The sequence below is a fragment of the Micropterus dolomieu genome, linkage group LG08, assembly GCF_021292245.1.
Source record: "Micropterus dolomieu isolate WLL.071019.BEF.003 ecotype Adirondacks linkage group LG08, ASM2129224v1, whole genome shotgun sequence".
Lineage (NCBI taxonomy): Eukaryota > Metazoa > Chordata > Actinopteri > Centrarchiformes > Centrarchidae > Micropterus > Micropterus dolomieu.
This window is the reverse complement of record NC_060157.1, coordinates 11,043,223-11,067,462: the sequence shown is the minus strand read 5'-3', so window position 1 is coordinate 11,067,462 and position 24,240 is coordinate 11,043,223. Positions and strand designations below refer to the sequence as shown.

General features: G+C 39.4%; 1 protein-coding gene across 1 annotated transcript in view; it reads left to right on the top strand.

Moving 5' to 3' along the window:
• Window positions 1-23,634, top strand: part of LOC123975072 (adenylate cyclase type 6-like) — a 41,365-nt gene extending 17,731 nt beyond the window's left edge. The window contains 22 exon segments of the mRNA XM_046056213.1: window positions 8,005-8,073; window positions 8,076-8,156; window positions 10,379-10,500; window positions 12,744-12,855; window positions 13,138-13,265; window positions 13,402-13,560; window positions 13,944-14,085; window positions 15,724-15,852; window positions 15,950-15,978; window positions 16,064-16,211; window positions 16,327-16,424; window positions 17,948-18,035; window positions 18,133-18,249; window positions 18,349-18,507; window positions 18,674-18,849; window positions 19,252-19,278; window positions 19,394-19,423; window positions 19,536-19,668; window positions 19,896-20,159; window positions 20,302-20,506; window positions 20,593-20,717; window positions 21,837-23,634. Coding sequence (XP_045912169.1) covers window positions 8,005-8,073; window positions 8,076-8,156; window positions 10,379-10,500; window positions 12,744-12,855; window positions 13,138-13,265; window positions 13,402-13,560; window positions 13,944-14,085; window positions 15,724-15,852; window positions 15,950-15,978; window positions 16,064-16,211; window positions 16,327-16,424; window positions 17,948-18,035; window positions 18,133-18,249; window positions 18,349-18,507; window positions 18,674-18,849; window positions 19,252-19,278; window positions 19,394-19,423; window positions 19,536-19,668; window positions 19,896-20,159; window positions 20,302-20,506; window positions 20,593-20,717; window positions 21,837-21,965 — 2,670 coding nt within the window. The 3' untranslated portion in view covers window positions 21,966-23,634.
• Window positions 23,635-24,240: the final 606 nt, after the last annotated feature.

Sequence of the window (24,240 nt, the reverse complement as noted above, 5' to 3'; positions counted from 1 at the left end):
AGCATAAGTAATTGTTTACGACGCAGCTGTACAGTATTTATGTAATGTGTATGGACTTGTGTTTCAGTGCACGGCCTCTAAAATACTCAGATGTCTAAAACAGCTGAAGGAAATGCAGAATTATTAATAGAAATCTGTGTCATCAGTCATACTTTTATGTTTATAGATAAGAAAAAAATGTTCACTTATCCCAAAACAAATACCAGTGGTGACAGGGGAAAAGAGTTGAAGTGTCAGTGTATTCAGTGTTTTTTAACTTAAAAAAAACAACGTTTGTTGTAATAAAATGTATTGTGATGGGCTGTCTGAATAAATTACACTTTGGGAAGCAGAAACAATTGCCACATATTCGGACCATTTCCTGTTTTAAAAGAAGAAGAACATAGATATAATAATAGTCACACACTTTCTGCTCTTTTGTGATTTATGTTATGCATGACACGTTTGTTTAGACGCATATCTTTTATTGAAATGCACAAATTAAAGACACCACTTCCTCCAATGATTGCAAGATTACAGCTGCTAATGTATTCTACAGTAAACTGCATCTGTTATATTATCAGTAGAAAATAAATCTAGACGTTTTATTGTCTACTCTTGGAACAAATTTCAAAGTAAATTATTTCTGGATCTCCTGTAAGTGAAATGTCAGACTACGGCTGGGTCCGAAATCAGTCACCGGAAAGTGCACTATATTTACTCTCTGTCTGTGAAATTTATGCTTTGTGTAGTGACTGTAAAAGTTCCCACGATGGAATGAAAAAAGTAGTGCCCATCCACCACTACTATCTTTGTAAACTACTGTGTAGAGTGAACTACTGAGTGTTTATTATAGGGAATACTGAATGTTTTGTTTGTTTTCTTTTCTAGAAATAGGGTGTGTGGAATGGGCTTTGTCACAATCTTTCCATGTGACAAAGTATATCCAGGATATTTACACAAGTCAACATTTCCTGCAACATTTTTCTTCCTCATGGTATATGTGCAGTGTGCATGTAAAAATATATGATGGGAATCCAAAGACTGGCTGCATATAAATCAAAAGAGACTTGCTCTTCCCTGCAATTGAAACGACTTGAGAAAACTATAATTGAAATTTAAGAGCTAACGAAGTTGTAAATTCAGATATGTTAGAGCAAAATGACTACATTTTGTTCCCTCACATCACAGTGGCACGGATGTTTTTAAATTACAATGCTTCATGCCAGTCGTAATTATGACAGATTTTAGACACTAAAAATACCTTTAAACAGTTTGATTAATGTTGTTCTGGAAATGTCCTGAGCAAGAAAAACACGCTGATCATCACAAATTACAGAAATGACAAGGCTGTACAGGTGATCGTGCTCCAAAAAGATTAATTTTTATGTGAAGTTTTTCCGCTGTACGACCTAAATGTGTGACTCACCTTCAGACAGTGTAAAGACCACCCTGGCCGAGTGAGGGAGCAGAGTGCGCAGGCGGGGCTTGACTCTTTATCTGTTGACGTGGTTCTGGTCATTTCAGATAAGGACAGTGGGAGCTGTGTGTAGACATGAGACTCAGGCTGAGTACACAAACCCAGCAGCTGCCTGGAACTGCACACATACACAGACTTTTTCACAAAGGCTCATGACAGTGAGTGCAAGTCAGAGCACGAAAAGGCAGGAAAAAATAAAAGAAATGAAAGAATATGGAAATAAATAACAGATGCTCTCAAGAAAAGATAAGGGGCAACCTACGGGGGAGGCTCTTAGGGTTTGTCAGAAGTAAAGCCCTGTCATTGTGTTTGGGGTGTTAGAGTGTGTTTTACAGAGCCTGATCTAACACAGATGCTCTAAGGAGTTCCAGATGCTCCTCAAAGGCCAATGAGCTCTGACTTGTACTCTCGCTGGCCCCGTTTCAGTAACAATATCCCATCAGTCATTGCTCCCTCTGGGAAAAGGTCTTATAAATTTAGTGTCTTGTTCTCCACAGTTTTCTGGACAGTATGTCCAGCTAAATGATTTTTTCCATGTCAGCCTAAAATATTGTTCTCAGTGTATTTAAGTAAATGCAGTAGTCCAAGTCAGCTCCAGTGAAGCAGTGCTGAAATGATTAGTCGATAAATTGACAGTTTGCTGAACCCCTCCCTGAAGCAGCGATTGTCCAATCATAGCTTCGCAACTGTCACTTGGCATACCAGGCCTGTCAAGTTGTTGATTTATCCAATTGTTGAAGCGGTGTTCATGGGGCTTTAGTAAGAGCAATATTTACCATTTAAAAACTTTTAAGAGTGGTAGTTTTTTCTTTTACCTTTCCGAAACTGCAAACACAAGAGCAAAAGTGTGAGCAATGGATTGAACAGTGTGTTCCTCAGCTGAAACATCTTTAATCCATAGCATGTCTGACAAACTTGCTCACTAGTAGTAAATGGGTGCCACTTCCAACACAACAAGAGTTAGCATATCATTGACTAACTGCATTCATTTGTTATATCCCCGTTTACGACTAGCACATCCACTGTGTGCTCCTAGATGCTATCAACATTTTGGCTAACATTTTCCAAACACAAAGGTTAGTTCGCTTACATTTTTTCTTAAGTATTTACAAGAACAATGTTTATTTACACAGTCAGCCACGTGGGTTACATTACATTTTGTACAGTACATGGTATTTTTTAGCTGATGAAATAAAAATAAATTTATTTATAATAAAAACAAGTTGTTGGTTTGTGGCAAACCAGAGTTTGAATATACTGAGAATACAGTATGTTCTGACTGTGGCGTTTTGGTGTAATGAGACTGTAAGACAAAGTCATCTGTCCAGCCCTACACCCACTACCACCTACCCCTCCTCAGGTGGACCCCCACGCTGCACTGTCTCTGAACCTGGGTGAGGGACTGCAGGTCTTTGGAGGGAGCCTGTGGAATGTGGGTGATAGTTGCTAAGTGAAAGCTGCGCTGCCATCTCTAATAATTCACAGTCACTGTGGGTGTGAGTCTCGGGCCAACACTAAACAGAACCTTTCAAAAGACTCAGAAAGAAGCAAAGAGAGAGAGAGAGAGAGAGAGAGAGATAGACTCTTAAACAACATTGAGTTTCATATAAAATCACCACCATCATCACATCTACATCTTTCATGCATAAGAGGTGCATCAAGACTGCTGGCTTCAAAATGAGCTCTCCAACGGGAATATTAAGTCAGCAAAGTGAACATGCATACACATTATAGCAACAACTTCTAAACTGAGTGGCTGAATGATAAGAGACAAGGCATGTGTTTGGATATCTGATTTTCTTTCTTGCTTATAGGTGAATTAAAAGGATTTAAAGTGTAAAAAAAATCATGTACTGAAAGAGCTTTTGGTCATGCAGCTTCAGTATTCATTTCAGTCATTTCTTTTTTAAGCCTCTAAACTTTTCATTCTGTCAAGTGACTTGCGAGGGGTCTGATTAAATGAAGTAGTATAGAAGTAACACCAGGTGTCTGGGGAAAATGTTAAGGTCTTCCCTGACCTGCTAATTTTGTGCATTTGCATGTATGCACACACATACACACCTAGCTGTGGTTAGTGTCGGGTGTCTGCTGAGTATTGTTAAGTGGGATGGAGAGCAGGATGGAGGGATTAAAGGAGAGGGCAGGTCATGCTGTGAACATGCTGAGGGAAAAAAGGAAAGAGATAGTGGCCTGACATTCTGCAAGAAGGACTACACACTACACAGAAACGTCAGACAGTTTGATTAAGATTGTTTGGTTTGAAATGGAATTGGCTTGTGAGTGCTGGCTATTAGTCACGTCCTACTGTCTGTTCTGGAGAGGGTTGTTTAGTTACTTCACTACACAGGCAGTCTAAAATTGTATTCTGTTGCTCAGTTTCTCTTGGAATACCAGATTTCTTTGGCCACTTGAAGTGGTGCGTACAAATCTTAAAAGTTGACTTGGTTAGCAAACAGTTGCTTATTTACACATCCAGCAGTTATGGAGCAACATTAGCATTCATTAGAAATTGGTCTCCACTAACTCCTGAGATGCTTTGGCTAAAAAAACACTACTACAGAAATGGGAAGAGCGAACCAAAACCGAAACAATGAGCTTAAAGACGCTATATTTCTGTAGAGCTGAGGGAAGCTGCAGAGTTAGGTAATATTCTCTGTGGGTTCATTGTGTCATCCATTAATATAACCATATTGATTATAGCTGCTTTAAATGATCTAATCCTGGTACATTGCATATGTATATGTCTTACAGGATGCTGTTAAATGTCCCATTTGACCACATGCTCTCTCCTCCTCAAAGAACACTCTTTCCCAGTCTGAAACAGGGGCCTGATGGCCTTAAAAGCCAATGTTTATAGACTCACTGTCAGGACCACAGACTTCCTGCTAAAGTAAATGTGCTGCTGTGCTAAATCCATCATAAAGGAGGAGAAAAATTATAAATAAAGTTTCTGAATGTTCCATTAGCCTCCCTCTAATCCTCGTCTACTCGGCCAACTTGGGAGTTGGTAGCTTCAGAGGGGTTTCATTAGGTGTAGAGTGGTGACGAGTGTTTGGATGTGGAGGGAAGGTGTAGTGTTGCTGCTGAGGCATTGCCAATGATGGGCAGGTGGATATCATTGGCACTACTTTGTTTAGACATATGTATACCTTAGTGATACCACCGCTAGCCATGGTAGCAGCACAGCTCTAGCAATGCATTGTCAATGCAAAAGTGACTTATTATCTCACAATGATGGCATTCTCATAATTTTGGCAGTTATTAAACCCTTAACATCCTATTTCCACTTTAATTTCCCCTTAAAGTTGTTAAAATCATCTTATTTCACACTGACAGTATCAAACATATATATATAACATATAATTCTGTATCAGCTTCATCGATCAATCAATCAATCAATCAAGTTCATTTGTCACATGTAATCATATAAGGTACAATCACAGTAAAAGCTATGACCTTGAAGTTTTAGGATGTTTATGCTAAGTGACATATTCAAACCTAATAGACTCCATTAGTTTCATAGCTGTGGTGTTCAATTAAATGGTAATACCCCCCCCCCCCCCCCCCCCCCCCCCCCCCCCCCCCGATTCATCCCCATGTATTTGTTATACCCACAATAATTTAAAATAATGTTTAAAATACTTTTTGTTTTTTTACAATTGACAGAAATTGGCTTCTAAATATCTCAGATAATCTCAGTAACATAAAGAGCTCATTAGGTGTTAAGAAAACGTCAAGGATCCATAAATTTACATTGTTAGAGGGTTGTTCCCTTTTTTAAAACTTAATTGTGGAGGTATTTCAGGTATGCGACAAACTTATTTTTTAGCATAGAGGTGGACACATATTCAGCATCGCATCATTTATTGATTAAGCCTGCATATCCTTCCTAAGCTGTTGGGGGTCTTTTTGTGGCAAAATACATTTTAATCTATGTTGTGCTGAATAACCAGTATTAGTGCTGTTTTGCTTGTCCTGTCTAGATCAGCGCAACTCTTACATAATGCCATTTTGATAACCAGGGATTAGGACGAGGTCCTCTCCACAAACTGGCTGGCTGCTTCCAACATGTCACCCCCGGGGAAAATGACGACTGCTTTTATGGCGAAAAACAATGATGTGATTTTCCAGTGACGTGATGTTCAATTCCTGGTTTATTTTAGTCTTCGCAAACTGAACATAACCCTTTAAGTAGGCCGTAATCACATTGGTAACTCAGTCATGAACCCCACCTGACAGGGAGTGAGCAATGAAGATTTTAATGCGTCGTGGTATGATTATAATGGTGCTGGACCAAACCAGCACAGGAAAGGCCGGCAGGATATAAGTGATGAGTTTAGATAAATGAGTGTGTTGTTGAGCACAGAGGACACGCGCAGGTGCAGTGGCCTTGTACTGGGTACGTGGTAGTGTGTACAGGTAGCAGGTAAACGCTGCCAAGCAGAGCTCCTAAAGAGGTGGAGTGCTGTTGCGTCAACACAGGACCTTACTGTGTACTCTGTAAACCCACTTGCCCTTCCCCTCTTGAGAAAAGCAAGCAATTAGTTTTGAGCCTGTGAGCACAGACACGTGGAGTGTGATGCGCACGCTGAGTGTACCTCAACAGATATAAATACTTACAGTCGCTGAAGCTGATTGGGAGAAAACACATCTTCACACGTCTTGACTGCACCCGTATAGACTGACAGGCAGCATTCACCTGCGAGCGCACATCATGCCGCAGGTTTCACTTTTGTCTCATGGCTGTTTTTGCTTGATCAGTGAGAGTAATGTAAACAGAGCTGAGCGCTCTGAGCCATCTGCCTAATGTCACTGTGGCCCATATCTGTCCTGCTCTCTCTCTCTCTCTCTGCACTCACTCGTACCCTTCTTACTCTCGTCATCCTCACATTGTGTTTTTCCCCTTTCTCGTCCCGCTCCTTACCACTAATTTCCTTCCTACCCTTAACATCTGTCAGTCTTCCACTTTATCTGTGTTGTCCAATATGCCACTGTTCTATTTTTTACCCCACTCCTTGTTTGCTTTCTTTTTAAACTCATCTGTCCATTACCCATATGTTTCTATTCATCATGTCTGTGGTACTCTAAACTCTACTAAACTATGTCACCTTTATGCCCTTTTGCTATTGTGAATGTGAATCTTCTGTACACTATATTAACAGTAAGATTGGTCTAAACATAAAAGGGAGCAGAAGCATGTGCATAAAGATACACACAGACCTTTCCCTTGCTCAGATCATTTCAAAATGGAAGGCTCGAAATATAATGTTTAGACTGCTTTTTATACACCTTTGGATAACCTTTCCAGTGAAATTTCAAGAAGTAAAGGAAGCGTGGTGATCAAAACACTTGAGGATCATCAGTGATGAATTTCTGAAGAAGAACAATGGATCTTAATAGAGAAAGGTACTTACGGAAAGCGACCTGGACCATGCTGAGAAAGGTGTTGAAAAAAGATGATTTGGAAAAAAATCAGCAGAAAGTTTATTTTTGTTAAGCCTGGCGAGAATGTTTGAAGTATTGTATATTCAACATGAGCCACACAGATGACTTTTGAGCGGCAATAACACATTTGTTTCAGAGATTTCTCACCAATATTCACCTTTATCATTTAAATTATGGATGTTTTTAACAAAACCCCTAATTGATGTTTGAGATTTAAAGATGCCATTAATATCAATATTTAAAAAAAATTAAAAGTAAAGTATTCCTGTTGCATTCTTGTTGCATCTTTCAAAAATAAATGGCAGTGACTATCATTCATGCCAGATACAGATGATTTAGATAATTGTAAAGGTTTTGAAATAGTATGTGAAGCCTTTAACTTCACATTATACTTCTGTTTGTGATAAATCTAAATCCGAACAGGTCTTTTGTTCTAATGTCAAACACTTTTCTTCCCAGAGATCTGATGTTCATGGTCAGTCTACTGTCAGTTCAGTTTTTTCATCTGATAATGAAACAGTTATTATGCTGCAATGATTTAATAAAAAGATTAATACTGGAAATGTCATATGTATTTAAATAAAGTTAAATTAGATTAGAGAATAATATTGATAACTTAAAGTTCAAGATTGTCAAATTTTGACAGCCCAAAATCGCACAGCATAAAGGGGCCTTAATGCAAGTTACAGTATGTCTTGAGTGTCTTGATAGAAATAGGGGAGCAGAAATGTTAGAGAAAAGAGGTAAACGGGGGGTGATTTAAAGTTAAACCCAGAGAACAAATACATCTAAGCTTTTTCAAAGGTAAAATATTTTCTTAAATGTGTACAACTTATCCTGTGTACTTTTCTCTCAGACTGAGGTTTTGATTCATGAAACCATTTTGTCCCAGAAGCAATAACAACTACATTGGTACATGAGAAATGAATCATTTTCTGTCAAATTAGTATCAGTGATCTATTTTATACCTTCCTTTTAACGCTTAAATGATTCAGAGTTTCCTCCTCTGCTATCTCACAGGATTAGCAGCATTGTCCTTCCTCCCTCGTACCTTAAGCTTGACGACCTCTTTCTCCCTCCTCTTTCTCTCCTCTCTCCAGGTGAGCGCTAATGTCCTGATCTTCCTGTGCACTAACATCATTGGAATCTGTACACGACGCTCTTCCGATCTGTTTCCCAGAGACAAGCCTTCCAGGAAACCAGAGGATACATCCAGGCCAGACTACATCTGCAGAGGGAGAATCAACAACAGGTGTGCTTGCATCATATACACATTTGTCTACATGTATTTATGAAAGTATTGACCAGAATATAAGACAGTAACCACTTTTCAACACTTGTTTTTGGAAAAGGTAGCTAACTAGCCTAGCAACATGAATGCTAGAAACAACCCATAGTGCAACACAGTCTGTAGGAGCCTCCGTTACGCCAGTACTACCTCCCAAGAATATCTGATGGTATGAATAAGTAAATATCTAAGCTTTGTAAATAATACAACCTCACTTTTGAGCTGAGTACTGATCTGACACTAGTGCTCCTTCTTTTCCAAAATTTTCCAAAACTGTATCGCTCACAATAATTTTAAACCGGAGGCCAGGGATTGTTGTGGCACTAAATACTGAGTCAGCGGCCCTCTATCATTAAATGACCGTAACTGAGTGACTGATGGACAAAAAAACTGTATACAATGTGAATTGCTCACGTCATGGTCAATACTTAATCTGCTTGATGAGGTCAGTTCAGGCAACTCACGCAGAAAAGTTTATTTACATGTAAATACAGCGCAGCTCCTCATTTCCGCTCACCTCTCCAAGTAGAGTGTGTGTGCAGGTCAGTGTTGGAAAATAACTAACTTATGTATGTCCATTTGACTTTTTACTTCTCTAATACATTTTCTCCACTACATTTATATGACATATAATTACGTGTTAGATGAACTTTTTCACTCTGTTGTTGTTAATATACACACACACCTCCAAAATACACACACATGCACAAACAGGACCTATACGCATGCACTTTGCAGATTATGATTTTACATACAAAACAACTGAATAACTTAATTTGTAACTTAGCAGTATACAAATTAGTTTAAATTTGCTCCACCTTGGCCCTCTATATTAAAATGCTATATTAAAATCTATATTAAAAATATATATATTATAGTATTATGTTATATAATAATGGTGACGGCGCAGTGGATAAGACAGATGCCTTTGGTGTGAGAGACCCAGGTTCAACTCCCCAGCATTGTGTCCCTGAGCAAGACACTTAACCCCTAGTTGCTCCAGAGGCGTGCGACCTCTGGCAATTGTAAGTCGCTTTTGATAAAAGCGTCAGCTAAATGATTATTATCCTATTGATGGAGTAGTTTACACTATTGTACTAGTAATTTTACTTAAGTAAGGGATCTATTATCTGTACTTCTTTCAGCACTGCACTAATCTGCTGTTTGGTTTCAAATAAATGAACCTTTAAACAGTGGCATGAACAAGAAATAACACGATCAAAAAGCACAGAGGACTCAGAGATGGAGGGTACATCACCAGTCAGCATTTTTAACATTTGTCTTAGAATTAATTATTCTTAAACTTAAAGGAAAAGGCTGGTGATATTTTTGTTATTGTCAACAAATCCTATGAAAAGACCAAAACCAACAATGTATTTGCCTTTTTCTGACGTCCCTACCCTCAGTCTAAGCCCATTCGTTCCTACTTAGATGTAAGTTTTTAAAAATGGTTCACAAATATATAGTTTTATTTTTAGAAATCTGAATCTGAAATCTGAAACAGCGGGGCACTGTAGTCTTTAGCAAAGATTACTCAAACAGGAGCAAATAATGCATTTGCTGGGCAGTATTTTCACCCACAATTTGTTATTGTCTACAAATCCTATGAAAAGACCGAAACCAACAATTTATTTGCCCTTTTCTGACTTCCCTACCCTGTGTTTTGCTCTCAGCCCTAAGCCCATTTGAATCTGAAATCTGAAACAGTGGGGCACTATAGTCTTTAGCAAAGATTACTCAAACAGGAGTAAATAATGCATTTGCTGGGCAGTATTTTCACCCACAAATGAATGCACATTTGGTGTGCAGGTGAGTATTTATGGCAGCGGGATGGCATATATTGAATCAACTCAAAATAAACTACAGCGCTCGCGTTCATCATAATGAAGGAACACGTCCCCCAGTGCGACAGGGTGGCTTATTGATTGTTTTTAATCGTTTTTATACAACAATGGAGCTCTGTGGCACAGAGGAATATAAGGCTTTGGATACGGAGACAATACCACAGGATCAGGTCATTGTTGGTTTTTGGTCTTCTTCATGGGATTTGTTGACAAAAAGAAAAATAAAGAATATTGCCAGACGTCTCCTTATCTGAACACACACGTGCCTGCACACTTGACACATTGCACAGACAGAGTAATATTATGAATCTGCATTTTTTTTTCTTTTTTTGTATTTTTTAGGAGCGTCTGTTGCTTTCAGTGTTGCCAAGGCATGTTGCCATGGAGATGAAGGCTGACATCAATGCTAAGAAGGAAGACATGATGTTTCACAAGATCTATATCCAGAAACACGACAACGTCAGGTCAGCTTTGCCTCAGTGATTTATTTCATGTTTTTACCTATGAATTAAAATTTCACTTGTTTTATCAGCCTTGTTTTATTTATAATAGGGTGAAAATCTTGTGTTAAGTAATTGTACACCCCCACACCCACCCCCCACCCCCCGGCAAGAAGAAAAACCATCTTAATTTTTCACATTATACAGCCCTGTGAAAGCAAGTTTTGATCCCCTCCAACATTATTATTATTTTAAATCTACCTGCTTTGCACCTGCCTCAGACTTCTCCCCAAACTCACATTCCTACACCTACACCTCTGTTCTCTTACTGCAAACACACCAGCTTGCCCCGCCTCTCTCTGTCTCTCTCTCTCCCCCTGTCTGCTCCCCTGACTTTCTCCATCAGCAGTATGTTTTATAAACTCGCACAAAAGACACAGAACTCGTCTTTATTCCGTAGTTTTCCACCATTGATCTGTTATCATGGCAGCATGTGAGCCACGTGCCGGCTTGTTCATGACGTAGTTCACTGTTGCTTTACCTGGTCTGTGCTTGTAAAATATCCACCATGTCCGAGACTTGTATCGTAATACCAAGTTTTTTACCAAGTGAAGTCTATGTGCCTTTATAAGATGATTGCTATAGCCTCTGCCATCCCGATGCTTGATTATTGTAGACATCGTCCAATGGCAATTTTGTAGACATCGCCCAACGAGAGTATGTCATGTGATATACTAAGATGTGTCATGTCATGGCATCCTCAAAACATGAAAATACATGATTGCTTCATCCCAAAAAATTAAACACAAAACAATCCTTCCCTAATTCTTCCTAAAAATCATTTACACTAGTGCTCAACGATTTGGGGAAAACATCTGATTTTCTGCCAGATTTAACGATTACGATTTGCATTTTTTATTAATATATATATCAGTATTCACTGCCAGCTTGTTTTTGACGGAACCTGCGTCAAGCAGCACAGAGCATATGAACCGGGCAGGAAGTCAGACACAGAATGGCGAGAATCCGGTCGATTGTGAAAATAAAACACCCTCTGCACACTATCGATAGTATATCAACAATAAACACAGTTAAAACAAACAAAAAAAGAAACTATTAAACTATGTAGCCTACTTAACCATAGTAGAAGCACAAAAAGCAAGGACAACTGAACAAATTAACAAAATCTGAACAAGTCAGCAAAAACAGGTAGGCAAAACGCTCTTATTCTGAAATGCTCCATGTGGATGTACCGTGCATAGAACGGAGTGAAACAGGCTCACAGAAAGCTGTTATCGGTAGTTGAAGCACACTGAATGACAAATTAACAACACATCAACAACATAGGGCAGGCTTAACGCTCCGCTGCTGAAACACTTAATTAATATACATTTTAATCGCCATCTTCACAATTAGTTAATCGTGTTCTTTCATATCGCAATTTCGATTTGAAAACGATTGTTCAGCCCTAATTCACACACATTTGTACATACACACACACACATCCTTATACTTCTTTCTTTGTGAGGACCGACATTGACATTATGCGTTCCCTGGTCCCTTACCCTAATTTTAACCATCACAACTAAACCTAATTCTGCCCTAACCATTAAAACCAGGTCTTAACCATTTAAACAGCCCTTGAAGTTGTGAAGTTGTGAGGACAGGCCAAAATGTCCTCAGTTCCCAAAAATGTCCTCACTCTGTTGGTTAAAATCTTGTTCCCGTCCTCACTATGCACGAAGTACAAGTACACACACACACACACACACACACACACACACACACACACACACACACACACACAGAGTCAGAAGAGGGTAGAGTGGTTTGGCTGTGTGGAGGCTAATTAACACTAGTGAGGGAATACTTAATCACCAACAGCCAAGATAAGATAATCCCCAAAGATGGAGAGCTTCAGCACACATTCAATTACAGCAGTGAGCAAACAGTCCCTTACATACAGACACACATACAAACACACACACACACACACACACACACACACACACACACACACGCACACACTACACTGGCACAGATCTCCTTCAGAAGTCTTAAAGGTCAAACTTTGTGCCTCTCTCAAGGTCAGCAGACAGTGACATACTGCAATATCATGCGGCTGCTGTGTAGTGATGACAATAGCATTGCTAATGCTAAAATGTCAATGCCAAACCTAAATGAAGATGCTTGATCATGTTTGAGGATTAACAGTGTTTTTCTTTCTGTCTCCCCCTGTCTTTTTCACCTCTTGATCTCGTCCTCAGTATTCTGTTTGCGGACATCGAGGGTTTTACCAGCCTGGCCTCTCAGTGCACGGCTCAGGAGCTGGTCATGACACTCAATGAGCTCTTTGCCCGTTTCGACAAGTTGGCATCGGTAAGGAGCACAGGCAGTGTTCTTTCTCTCGTGTCTGTATCTTCACGTCGTGTTGTGTTTTCTTAAAGGAATAGTTCCGCATTTTGGGAAATAGAGGTGCCGATAATCGGATTTTGAGCTAAGCTAATCATCTCCCGGCAGACATGACAGTGGAATCAATCAATCATTGAATAAGTATTTTTCCCAAAAAGTTCAACTATTCCTTTATTTCCTTTCTCCTTTAACACCTGTTGGACACTTTGGCAATGTATTTTTTTTTCTTGCTGTGTTTTCCTTTCTCAGGAGAACCACTGTCTACGTATTAAAATTTTGGGTGACTGTTATTATTGTGTGTCCGGGCTGCCTGAACCCCGGGCTGACCACGCCCACTGCTGTGTGGAAATGGGTGTTGACATGATAGAGGCCATCTCGTGAGTAGAAATAGTTTTTGCATATGTGTATATGTGTGTGTGGTGTTTGTTTTGGAGCTAGTTTGTTCAATGTATTTTACCAATGTTTGCCCTCCTGCTGTGGAGGAGACACTGATCCTCTTCTGTGTGTCTGCAGGCTGGTACGGGAGGTGACGGGGGTCAATGTTAACATGCGCGTTGGCATTCACAGTGGGCGTGTGCACTGCGGCGTGCTGGGACTTAGGAAGTGGCAGTTTGATGTGTGGTCAAATGATGTCACGCTGGCAAATCACATGGAGGCGGGAGGCAAAGCAGGGTGAGGGAAATAACCAGAGGTTCAAACACACTCTCAGTTTGCATATTGAAAAAACACATCATAATGTACAATAGCTATCAACACAACGCCATGTACTGGTGGTCAACAGAATTTGTTTTATTTGATAAAAACATACTGCGTAGCTTGTATCTATATAACTAATTCATCAGTAATCATAAAGATGACATCATGAACCACATATGATGTTTTCCAATATTTTTTAATTATAATTTATTATAATTCATGTATTTGTGTATATGTCCCTGAGCCATGTTAATTGGTAATTGTGCATATACTAATAAAGTAAAAAAAACAAACAAGCACCCGTTTGCGTACTAAATTGCAGGATTTATATGATAATCCTTTTCTTGTTATCGCTGCAGGCGGATCCACATCACTAAAGCCACCTTGCAGTATCTTAATGGAGACTACGAGGTAGAGCCAGGATTTGGAGGTGAAAGGAATGCGTATCTGAAGGAGAACAGCATCGAGACTTTCCTGGTCCTTGGCTGCAGCCAGAAACGGGTCAGAGCATAAAAACACACACACATAGCTCAATAACAGTTTGTTGTGGATGCTGTTCAGGGAAAAAATACATCTCCAGAAAATTTTTATATTTTACATTTTTCCTATACTGAAAAGATGAACTTTAACATCTTAATAATAGTAACTATATATTTCACTGATTTCGGGTTATACATGCATTTATCACAATGCTTTATATGTAGGTGTTAGCCAGGCCTCCCTCTCTCGACTACAACTGGTTCAAAATGCTGCCCTGTTTTTGCCTCCCTTCACCCAGTTTGTTTTAGGATTGATTTTAGATTTACATTTAGATACTATTCTTTGATTTTATAGTGCTTCATGGGATAGCTCCAGCCTATATTGCTGATCTATTGAAGCCATATGCTCCTTCAAGGTCATTAAGGTCCACTGACCAGTTACTCCTTGTTGTCCCTGAAAACATGGCTCAAGAACAGGGGGGATCGAACTTTCTCAGTCGCGGCCCCCGAGACTCTGGAATGAATTGGTTGGTCCCAGCCTTCCGGTTTTTAAAAGCATGACTAAAAACTCACTTCTACTCATTGGCTTTTAACCAAGTTTGAGAGTTGTATGTTGCTATTTTATGCTTGTATTAGTTTTTATGGATTTAAATGTGCTTTACAAATATAGTAGGATTGGATATATTTTTTAATTTTTGTCTAAATTATCTTGAAAAATGTCCTTTTTCTAATTCTTATTTTTTACCCTTATTTCAGATATTATTGCGCCTTTCAGCATACTATGCCACCTCCACATTTAACTGCATATATTGAAAATATGAGTACGTGACCAATAAATATTTGAAAAAACTTGAGAATATAAAACAAAAGTCTGACACTGCAAAATGAAACATGTTTGCTTACATCCAGCGATGACACCAGATTATATATGTGATATTAAGCCTACAACAAAGGGCCTATGTTATTCGATCAACATAATGAGGACATACCTGTACTGTCAACTTTTCAATTTTCCATCATATCAATATCAGTATTTAATCTCTGTCAATAAAGGTTAATTTAACACATCAAAACCTTATTAACATACACATAGACAAGGTACACACACAAGAGTGTCCAGTTGCATTCAATATTTACAAACCTTCATTTCATAGTATCAAGTTTTCGAACCATGTTCTCATAATTTTATAAAATATTCTTTTGTTTTCCATTCAATTTAAAACCTTTGTCCCCGAATGGCATGCCATAGTTTACAAATGTTTAAAATGCATTTGAATTGAGACATTGATCAAAGCTTTCCAATCAAGGCTAAAAGAACCTCATAACTGGGCTGAAACTAATTGACAGACACATCCCCGCTGAGTGACTAAGTGTGATCTAGATGTTTTAAGCTGGTGGTGGTGTAAGTGTAATAACTGTAACATGAAAAGCTGTGAAGGAAGCAGAACCGCAGAGGCAGAATCCTATCAGATGAGAGTGGACAGATTTGTGAATGAAGTAATCTTCTATATCCTGAACTCACTTGTGTCTTTCTCTCCCGTGGGTGTAATAAAAGCCAGAATGAAAAAAAACCCTCTGGTGTATTTAGTCACTTACATTGTCATTCACAGTGTTGTATGAGAACAGTTGGTGAAGCTTTCATATTCTTCCCTCTGAGCAGAAGGAGGAGAAGGCGATGATGGCTAAGATGCAGCGGACGAGAGCCAACTCTAATGAGGGGCTGATGCCACGCTGGGTCCCCGACAGAACCTTCTCCAGGACCAAAGACTCCAAAGTCTTCAGACAAATGGTGAGACTCAACATCATCACACTTCTTCATGGTGATAGAGCCGGGCTGCAGCTTTCTGGGAGAGTCATCTTTTCTGTCTATTGTCTTTCTTCTTCAGGGGATTGATGAGACCTCCAGTAAAGACAAGTGAGTACTGACTCTTGATGCGTACACCTGTGAAAACTGCTGCACTGCTATACTGGATTTCGCTAACCCATTCATCTTGTTGCAGCCGCTGTGTTCAGGAGGCCATGAACCCCGAGGATGAGGTGGATGAATTCCTGGGGCGAGCCATTGACGCTCGCAGCATTGACCAACTCAGGAAGGACCACGTTAAAAAGTTCCTGCTCACCTTCCAGACTTCTAGCCTGGAGAAAAAGGTTCAAACTAAGACCCCTAATTATCGTCTGCACTTCTTCAACTGAAATATAATTCATGTATGGAGGAGGGAACCGCTCACATCCGACTCTCTTCTTCTGCTTTTTCCTGCTGCAGTATTCCAAGAAGGTGGACGATCGTTTTGGAGGCTATGTTGCCTGTACTCTGCTGGTATTCTGCTTCATATCCTTCATACAGATTGTCATCTTTCCACAGTGAGTACTTGACATTCACATACTGAAGCTCATCCAGTATGTACTGAATGTTTTTTAAGATTGCTTTCACAACTGTAGGTCAGTTAATTTGGCTTAGACTGACTTCAGAATTTATACTTTTTCATTCTAGTCTGCTTCACGTTCACGCTGCAGACTTAAAAGTGAACATGAACAAGTGAAGTCATACAGACTAACTGTTAATTGATTGAGTTTTGGTGGCTCTCATCTCATGTGTGAACCGTGTGTGTGTTTATTGTCAGTGAGCTACCAAAAATAATGATTACAAGAATTATTAGTCCACGCTGCAACAGGACCTCTTATATCCATATGTTCTTGTCAAAACTTGGCAAAATAAGGCGCCTTGTTCCATAATAACACAAGTGGGTAGTTACTGTGTGGCTGTGTGTCACTTTTTATGTAGAAACTGCTAAAATACAGCTGAAAAGAAGCTGAAAACTCCTTTTCACTTGCTGATTGTTAAGGGAAAAGTAAGCATGTGTGTTACTATCACTACTATTATGTATCACTTAAACAGAAAGCTTACAAAATTGTTTTCTTAACCGTTCACTATCAGCACGTTTAGCTTTTGAGTTCATGCTAAAAGAAACATTTACCTGCTCTTACACAGTCCTGTAGTCGGTGTTCATTGCTTTCACATTACTAACTCGTGCCTCCAGGATTTCATGGGCCTTTTTTGTGATTGTTGCGGTCTAAAATGCATGATTATGCGGCAGCTTTTCTAAAAATTCAATGAAAGTTGTGATGTTTTGGGATGTTTTTTTGCGATGAAATTGTGGGAATAAGGGAAAACCGCAAAGGTAGATGTGATTTTTTTTAAACCTTAGAATTATAGTTGAATAATGTAACAGTCCCTCCAGGGTTTCACGGGCCTAACCCTAACCATGCATATTCAAACCAGCTTACCTTGATTCTTTCAGAGCTTGCAATTGACCAGGATGCAACAGCCTGTATCACAGTGATTTGTCTCGTTTGACGTTCTCCATACGTTTGTGCCACTCTGCGTATGTTTTGCGATGGAAAAGTGTTTGTCAATAAATGATTTCTTTTTTGTTCAACCACGATACTGCACGTTTTGCAAAACAATTGACCCTGCTTTAGTAAAGAAGATCTGGACACTGTTTTTCATGGTCCTTTGCTGTTATTTTTGTATGTAAAAGTGAGACATTGGTATCATACTTCTGCTGCGTCTTGTAAACAAGGAAGCGGGTTTGCTGACATATGACAATGTTTTGCGGGAAATGGTGATGATAGGTCAAGTTTGCGGAAAAGTTGCAGTGATTGGTCAAAATTGCAAATCGCACTGAATTCACTGGGATTTGTTGAATTTGTGTTAATAGCTGCGATCGAACAAACGGAATGAGAATACAATTGGAAGTGAACCGAAAGGTGGTCTTTAGCCGTTCGTTTGGTCTGCAAGAGTTTGACAGCTTTCACACTAGCCCAAGTGAATGAAACTGGTTAGTAGTTTCTCTATAACCCTGTTTCTATATTCTTCCTTGCAGCACCCCGGTCATGCTGGGAATCTACATCAGTATCTTCGTCATACTTGCCAACATCCTTTTCATCTGTGCCATATATTCATGCATCAAGGTAGTGGAGCTTGTCAAAACACACGTATTATTTTGCTAATACGTCTGTGGACTCACTGTGTTAAATGTGTAAATCATTTTTTATTTTCCTCTTTTAGCTGTTTCCTGCTGCAATGCAGACTGTTTCAAAGAAGATTGTCCAGTCACGCACTAACAGCACTCTGGTTGGAGTGTTTACCATTATCCTCGTCTTCATCTCTGCCTTTGTCAATATGGTAAGTGATAGCTAACTCAGAGACAGCATATCCGCACAGTATACTGACCAAACGTGTTGGCAATCATGCTGAATGCACGCTTGTGTGGCTTCACTGCAGTTTGCCTGTGACACCAAGAGTTTGGTAGAATGCGTTGCTGAGAAGCTGAACACCTCCGCAGCCCTGGTGACGCCCTGTCTGATACGCAGCTTGAATGTGTCTGTTGAGGGGGGTCTAGAGATCTGTCCAAGCCAAGGCCCCTCCTGCCCATTTCCTGAGGTGAGTTCATTGTATGTCACTGCTCACACTGTTTGTGTTCCCTACGCAACTGGTCCAACCATTTCAAAGAGAAAATGTCACATTTGCATTTGTGTTTTCTTTTTTCCTTTCTGAGATCTATTGTTGATAATACCTCTTTGTGATGCTGCTCTCCTGTTTGTGCCAGTATTTCAGCTACAGTGTGCTGCTGACCCTGCTGGCCTGCTCAGTGTTCCTGCAGATCAGCAGCATAGGGAAGCTGGCCCTCATGCTGCTCATCCAGCTCACTTTCCTGCTGCTGGTGGAGTGGCCACAAGTAGTACTATTCGACAACGCAGACCTCTTTGTCACATCCAATGCCATGTAAGTGCCACGGGCTGGATGCTAATGATGGGTGGTGCAGAGTAATGTTGTATGTACAGTATAAAATGAGGCTGTAGGGCTGGGTACTGAACCTCAATACTGAATATGCAGCAAACTCTTTCCTATCAATAGATTTCAAGGGTATCGAAAGTTGTCATCAAATGCTTGGTCAGAATCTTTTTAACGTCTTCTTTATCACACACTTCCTGATCTACATTAGGAAACCATTCCAACTTTATTGTGTTGGTTTTGAAACCATACCAGCCCTTATGTGTATTTTATCTATTTTATGCCACAAATAAAACCATGACTTTGAATATACACTTTTATTTCAGTTGAATGTGTTAAATGAGTTTTGTATGTTTCACTGTTTGCTCTAATGGTATTATTTTCCCTTTTTAGTGATTTAAATGAAACTAGTGCTCAATGGTAAGAATTAAAATTTGTATTTATATAAATATATATATATTTTAATACATTAATATTAACATGATTATTGGCTTTTTTTGTATTGACCAGAAGTTTTTCATGTTTAAACTTTTAGGTCCAGTTTCAATGAAACTACAAACCAGTGGTAAGATTACATTCAGTATTTTTATCTCTTATTTTATAATTTCAAAACTTTTTTTCCCCAGTTCACAAAATCTGCCGGCCATTAATGTGACTGTGTTTCCATCACTTTGCAGCCCATTTGTTGTGACCAAAGTGTCCCTGAAGGTCATGACTCCAGTGATCCTCACAGTCTTTGTCCTGGCACTGTACCTGCACGCCCAGCAGGTTGAATCTACTGCACGCCTCGACTTCCTGTGGAAATTACAGGTATGTACGGCATCCACCAGAGGGTGCCATCAAACCATGTTAACTACAAACAGAATCTCTTCACATCTCTGAAAAAGCCTCTGAGTTGTCCATCGATAAACAAGACGATTGAGCTGTCTCACGTCTCAGTGATATGGTTTATTAATGTATTATAATACATGCCAGACGTTACATTACACAGCATTCATAAAGACTGAATATATCTGATAAAGAACCTTCACTCCCAGGCCACAGAGGAGAAGGAGGAGATGGAGGAATTGCAAGCCTACAATCGTCGCCTCCTCCATAATATTCTGCCTAAGGACGTAGCTGCTCACTTCTTGGCGCGTGAGCGGCGTAACGATGAGCTGTACTACCAGTCCTGCGAGTGTGTGGCTGTCATGTTTGCCTCAATCAGCAATTTCTCTGAATTCTATGTGGAGCTAGAGGCCAACAACGAGGGAGTGGAGTGTCTCCGGCTGCTCAACGAGATCATTGCAGACTTTGATGAGGTAAAGTTTGCTGAGCCACGCTGCTGCGTCTGCATGGTTTCTCTCTGTGAAAAATGCAGATTTGACCTTTGCTCAAAGTAAATTTTAAAAAGAAATGTAATCATTTGCAAACTGCACAAATGAAATCCCTCTCTGTTCTCAGATCATCAGTGAAGAGAAGTTCAGGCAGCTAGAGAAGATCAAGACCATTGGATCCACTTACATGGCGGCCTCCGGTCTCAACGACTCCACCTACGACAAGGAGGGCCGTTCCCATATTACTGCACTGGCCGACTATGCCATGAGACTGAGGGAGCAGATGAAATACATCAATGAGCATTCCTTCAACAACTTCCAGATGAAGATAGGTAAGCTGAGGCAACATGTTGAATTAGAAAAGAATGACTTCACAGTAACAGCTTTGTTTGTTGAATGTTTTTATCTTAATTCCCAGGTCTGAACATTGGACCAGTGGTAGCGGGGGTCATTGGTGCGCGAAAGCCTCAATATGATATTTGGGGAAACACAGTCAATGTGGCAAGTCGTATGGACAGCACAGGTGTACCTGACCGCATACAGGTAGGGTTTCATGTAACTACTATTCAAATTCAGCCCTAACAGGTTTTAAAGGGCAACACCAATTAAATGTTGGTCGATGGGTTTTTTTAAGTTTTGGAATTAAAATAAGTTTGCAACGAAAATACTCATTAAATATTGTTTTAATAGCTTTACATTCACTTTATTAGGTACGCCTGTGCAATGTGTTGCAATTCGATACCACAGCCTTGCCGTAAATTCTATGTTTACGAAGTTTATGTTGAGTTTTTGTTGATTTCAGGAATTAATAAATTAAGTTACATGTTTACATGTTACATGCAGTCCAGTACACCACCACCACAAACTATGATCTGTGTTAAAACATGTAATAGAGTAGATTATATGTCAGAACAGTTGTATTGGACTGCATTATACTGTACATGTGTTCCTAATAAAGTGGACTCTGAGTGTATAATTAATACCTCAATATGTCAATATGTATGTAAAGGATCATTATTGCTCATATTAAAATGTAAATTTCTTAAAAATGTAATAACTGATTTATTGGCCATTTGGATGCAGTGCAGCAAGCTGTAAACACAACACTGACACATTATCACGAAGTTTTAGCAAACAGTTGCTTACTTACACATCCAACAGATATGGAGCCAGATCAGCATTCATTTAGAGTTGTGTTTCTGGCTACTAGACAAATTTAAGTCCAATATTTACTCCCCATGTCTCTAAAAACTCCTGATATCTGGCTCTTTAGCTGCTAAATGCTCCACTATGTTTACCTGCTTGTCGCAAACTGTATTTGTCTGCCCTTTTGGTCCCAGTTGGTCTTAATGAATTGATTACAGCAGCTTTAATTACATTATTTTTGTGGATTTTGTAATAAACGTAACTTTACTTCTCCAACCAACTGGAGCAACTGTAGTATCATAAGAGCTGAAATGAGGAACCTTCTATCAGCAAATTCTAAATGAAAATTAGGACAATAAATGTTTTTTTAAATAATGAACAGTCTCTGTCACAACTGAGCCTTCTCTGTGACCCTGAATTAATCGCATATAAAAAAAAACGCATTGTTCCATAATTTCATTAGTTAAATATTTACACAGCTTCAAATAAATCTGCCCTTTTCCGTTCTGCTCACAGGTGACTACAGACCTCCACCCGGTGCTTGCAAGCAAAGGGTACGTGCTGGAGTGTCGTGGCGTGGTTAAGGTCAAAGGTAAAGGCGAAATGACAACCTACTTCCTGAATGATGGACCGCCCAACAGTTAGCAGCCATGGCAGCAGCAGATGCTGGGATGATCCCCACTGCAAGGACACAGCACCACTGAGCAAGGACTCACTTAAATCCCAAGCAGAGAGGAAAAAAAACTTTTAAGACTTCAAAAGGAAAGTGTTCTTGATGAGAGGATAATGTTGTCGTTTGACAGCCATTTTGGCCCACATACATGTTGAAGGACAAGTGTTTTTCTCATGTCTAGCCTCTCTCTCAGGCTTCTTGAAAGATGCAAAGTCTGTTTATTTAAAACAACGCCTTTTAGCCTGTGTCAAAAGAAGATTAACGCTGTACATAAGGCTACTTTTTATTTTACTTTGTGTTTTGTTTTGTTTTTTTCTTTCCGGTAATTTTTATTTCACATGAATTATGAACAGGTACTCATGTTTTGTTTCTGGATTAATTATTTATTTTTTATCTAAATTTTTTGTGCAAAAGGTCCTTTATGAAAATGTGTGAATACATACGTGCACAAATATCCAGTTTATTACACGTTCATAAGTGTGTATGTACATGCATATTTGTGTGTGTATGAATATATGTATAAAATGAGGAGGAATATATTGACCAAAGACTAAAGTATTTACTAAAAGCAAGGCAAGACATGTTTGATATCACCACTTGTGTTTTTAGGCAGAAGGCCTGAACGTTCTGTCTTTTTGCCCAACTGCTGGCAGCAAAGGCTGTTTCATTGCTTTCATAAAATATGTACAATTAATTTATTTTGTCTGTCAGTCAGGCAGCAAAGAGCTGATCACTTTAACTCTAAATTATGATATTGCCCTCAACCTCTAAACAAAATTACTAAAGACGACTAAGGATGTTATAAGAAGATGATATATGAAATCTATATTTTATATCTCCACTCTCTGAGGAATAGAAGTAGCTTCAGCGGGGATCATCCTCACTTCATGTCACATTGGTTCCTTAGAGCTTGAGCTGGTTTCGGCCGTAACAGTATATTGTCATCGGCTGCTCCTTCCCTTTCAGAGAAGTATTTTTGGTGCAAATGGAAATAAACGAAACTTGGATCAGCTAGTTGTTCCAGAGCCATCAGGGAGGAAAACCTTGGATTTCAGCGCAGTGGTACCACACAGCCTGATTCTTCTGTGAAGAAGAAATAGATGAAGGAAAGAAATACATATTGATTTTGACTGAATACTGTGCTTTGTAATCCTGAAGGGGCATAACTATTTTCACTGTGAGGTTTTTATGATACAACAAAACTGCTTTCTTGCCAAACATAACCGCTTTGAAGCATGTCTGATTGTGGTATGTTGTTTTCATTTTTGTTTGTTTTAACGTAGGGTATTTTGTATCACTTCTGTATCCATCATTTATATATTCTTAATGTTGTTTAATTATTATTATTATGATGATTCTGATTAATTATTATGCTTATTATGATGATTCCATTCCAATGAAAAAGGATCAAAGACCAGCACGCTTTCTTGTAAAATGCCAGTTGTAAAGCTCAAGCTCACTGGTACCAACTGATCAACTGCAGCCAATGAATTCTGCTGTTCAATCCTAATGTACAATACAGTATTTCAACTGGCAATAGGTGTGATCATGTATAGCAAGTAATAACCGTTAGCTGCCTTTGCAGCAGAACCCGAGTGGTGTATGCTCACATAAGCATAGCAGTAAACACACACACATATACAGATGATTCACTGTGCTTTTTATTTTATTTATGCCACTACTGCAGTATTGTAAATCTCAGTCAGGCTTTATGGTGACCACTCCCTTCCACACATTAACTTCTCAGTACTAACAAATGACATCCCTGGTATTTACACTATGTAAGGAGTACAAGGCAGAATTAGTAGACCTACAAATAACCCCCCCCCCCCGCCCTGCTCAGTCTTTCAATGAAAAGTGGAAGTATTAATAACTGAGTTTGATTGCCTTAAGTTAATACAAAACAAATTATTGACGAACACAGGAACCGTGCCTGCTTGCCCTATCTGGACTGCTGATGTTAGGACCGAGAGAAAGGGATAAGGGCTTGTCGTGAATAATTTTCAGTAAACGTTCTCACCGTTGCAATGATTTCTCCGGCTTTGACTTTTGTAATTGGGAGAATCTGCTCTGATTTAGCTCTTCCGCCACACTCAACAATGGCAACCAACAGTTGATCATGTTTGTACCAAAGCCAGCTCACACAGCCTTGTGCTATTTGGTCCCTCCTGTGCAATGATAAATGGCCTCGGGGCGTGGTGGGAGCACCAGAGGACAGCAATGTAATGGAGATCACCAACTATCAAG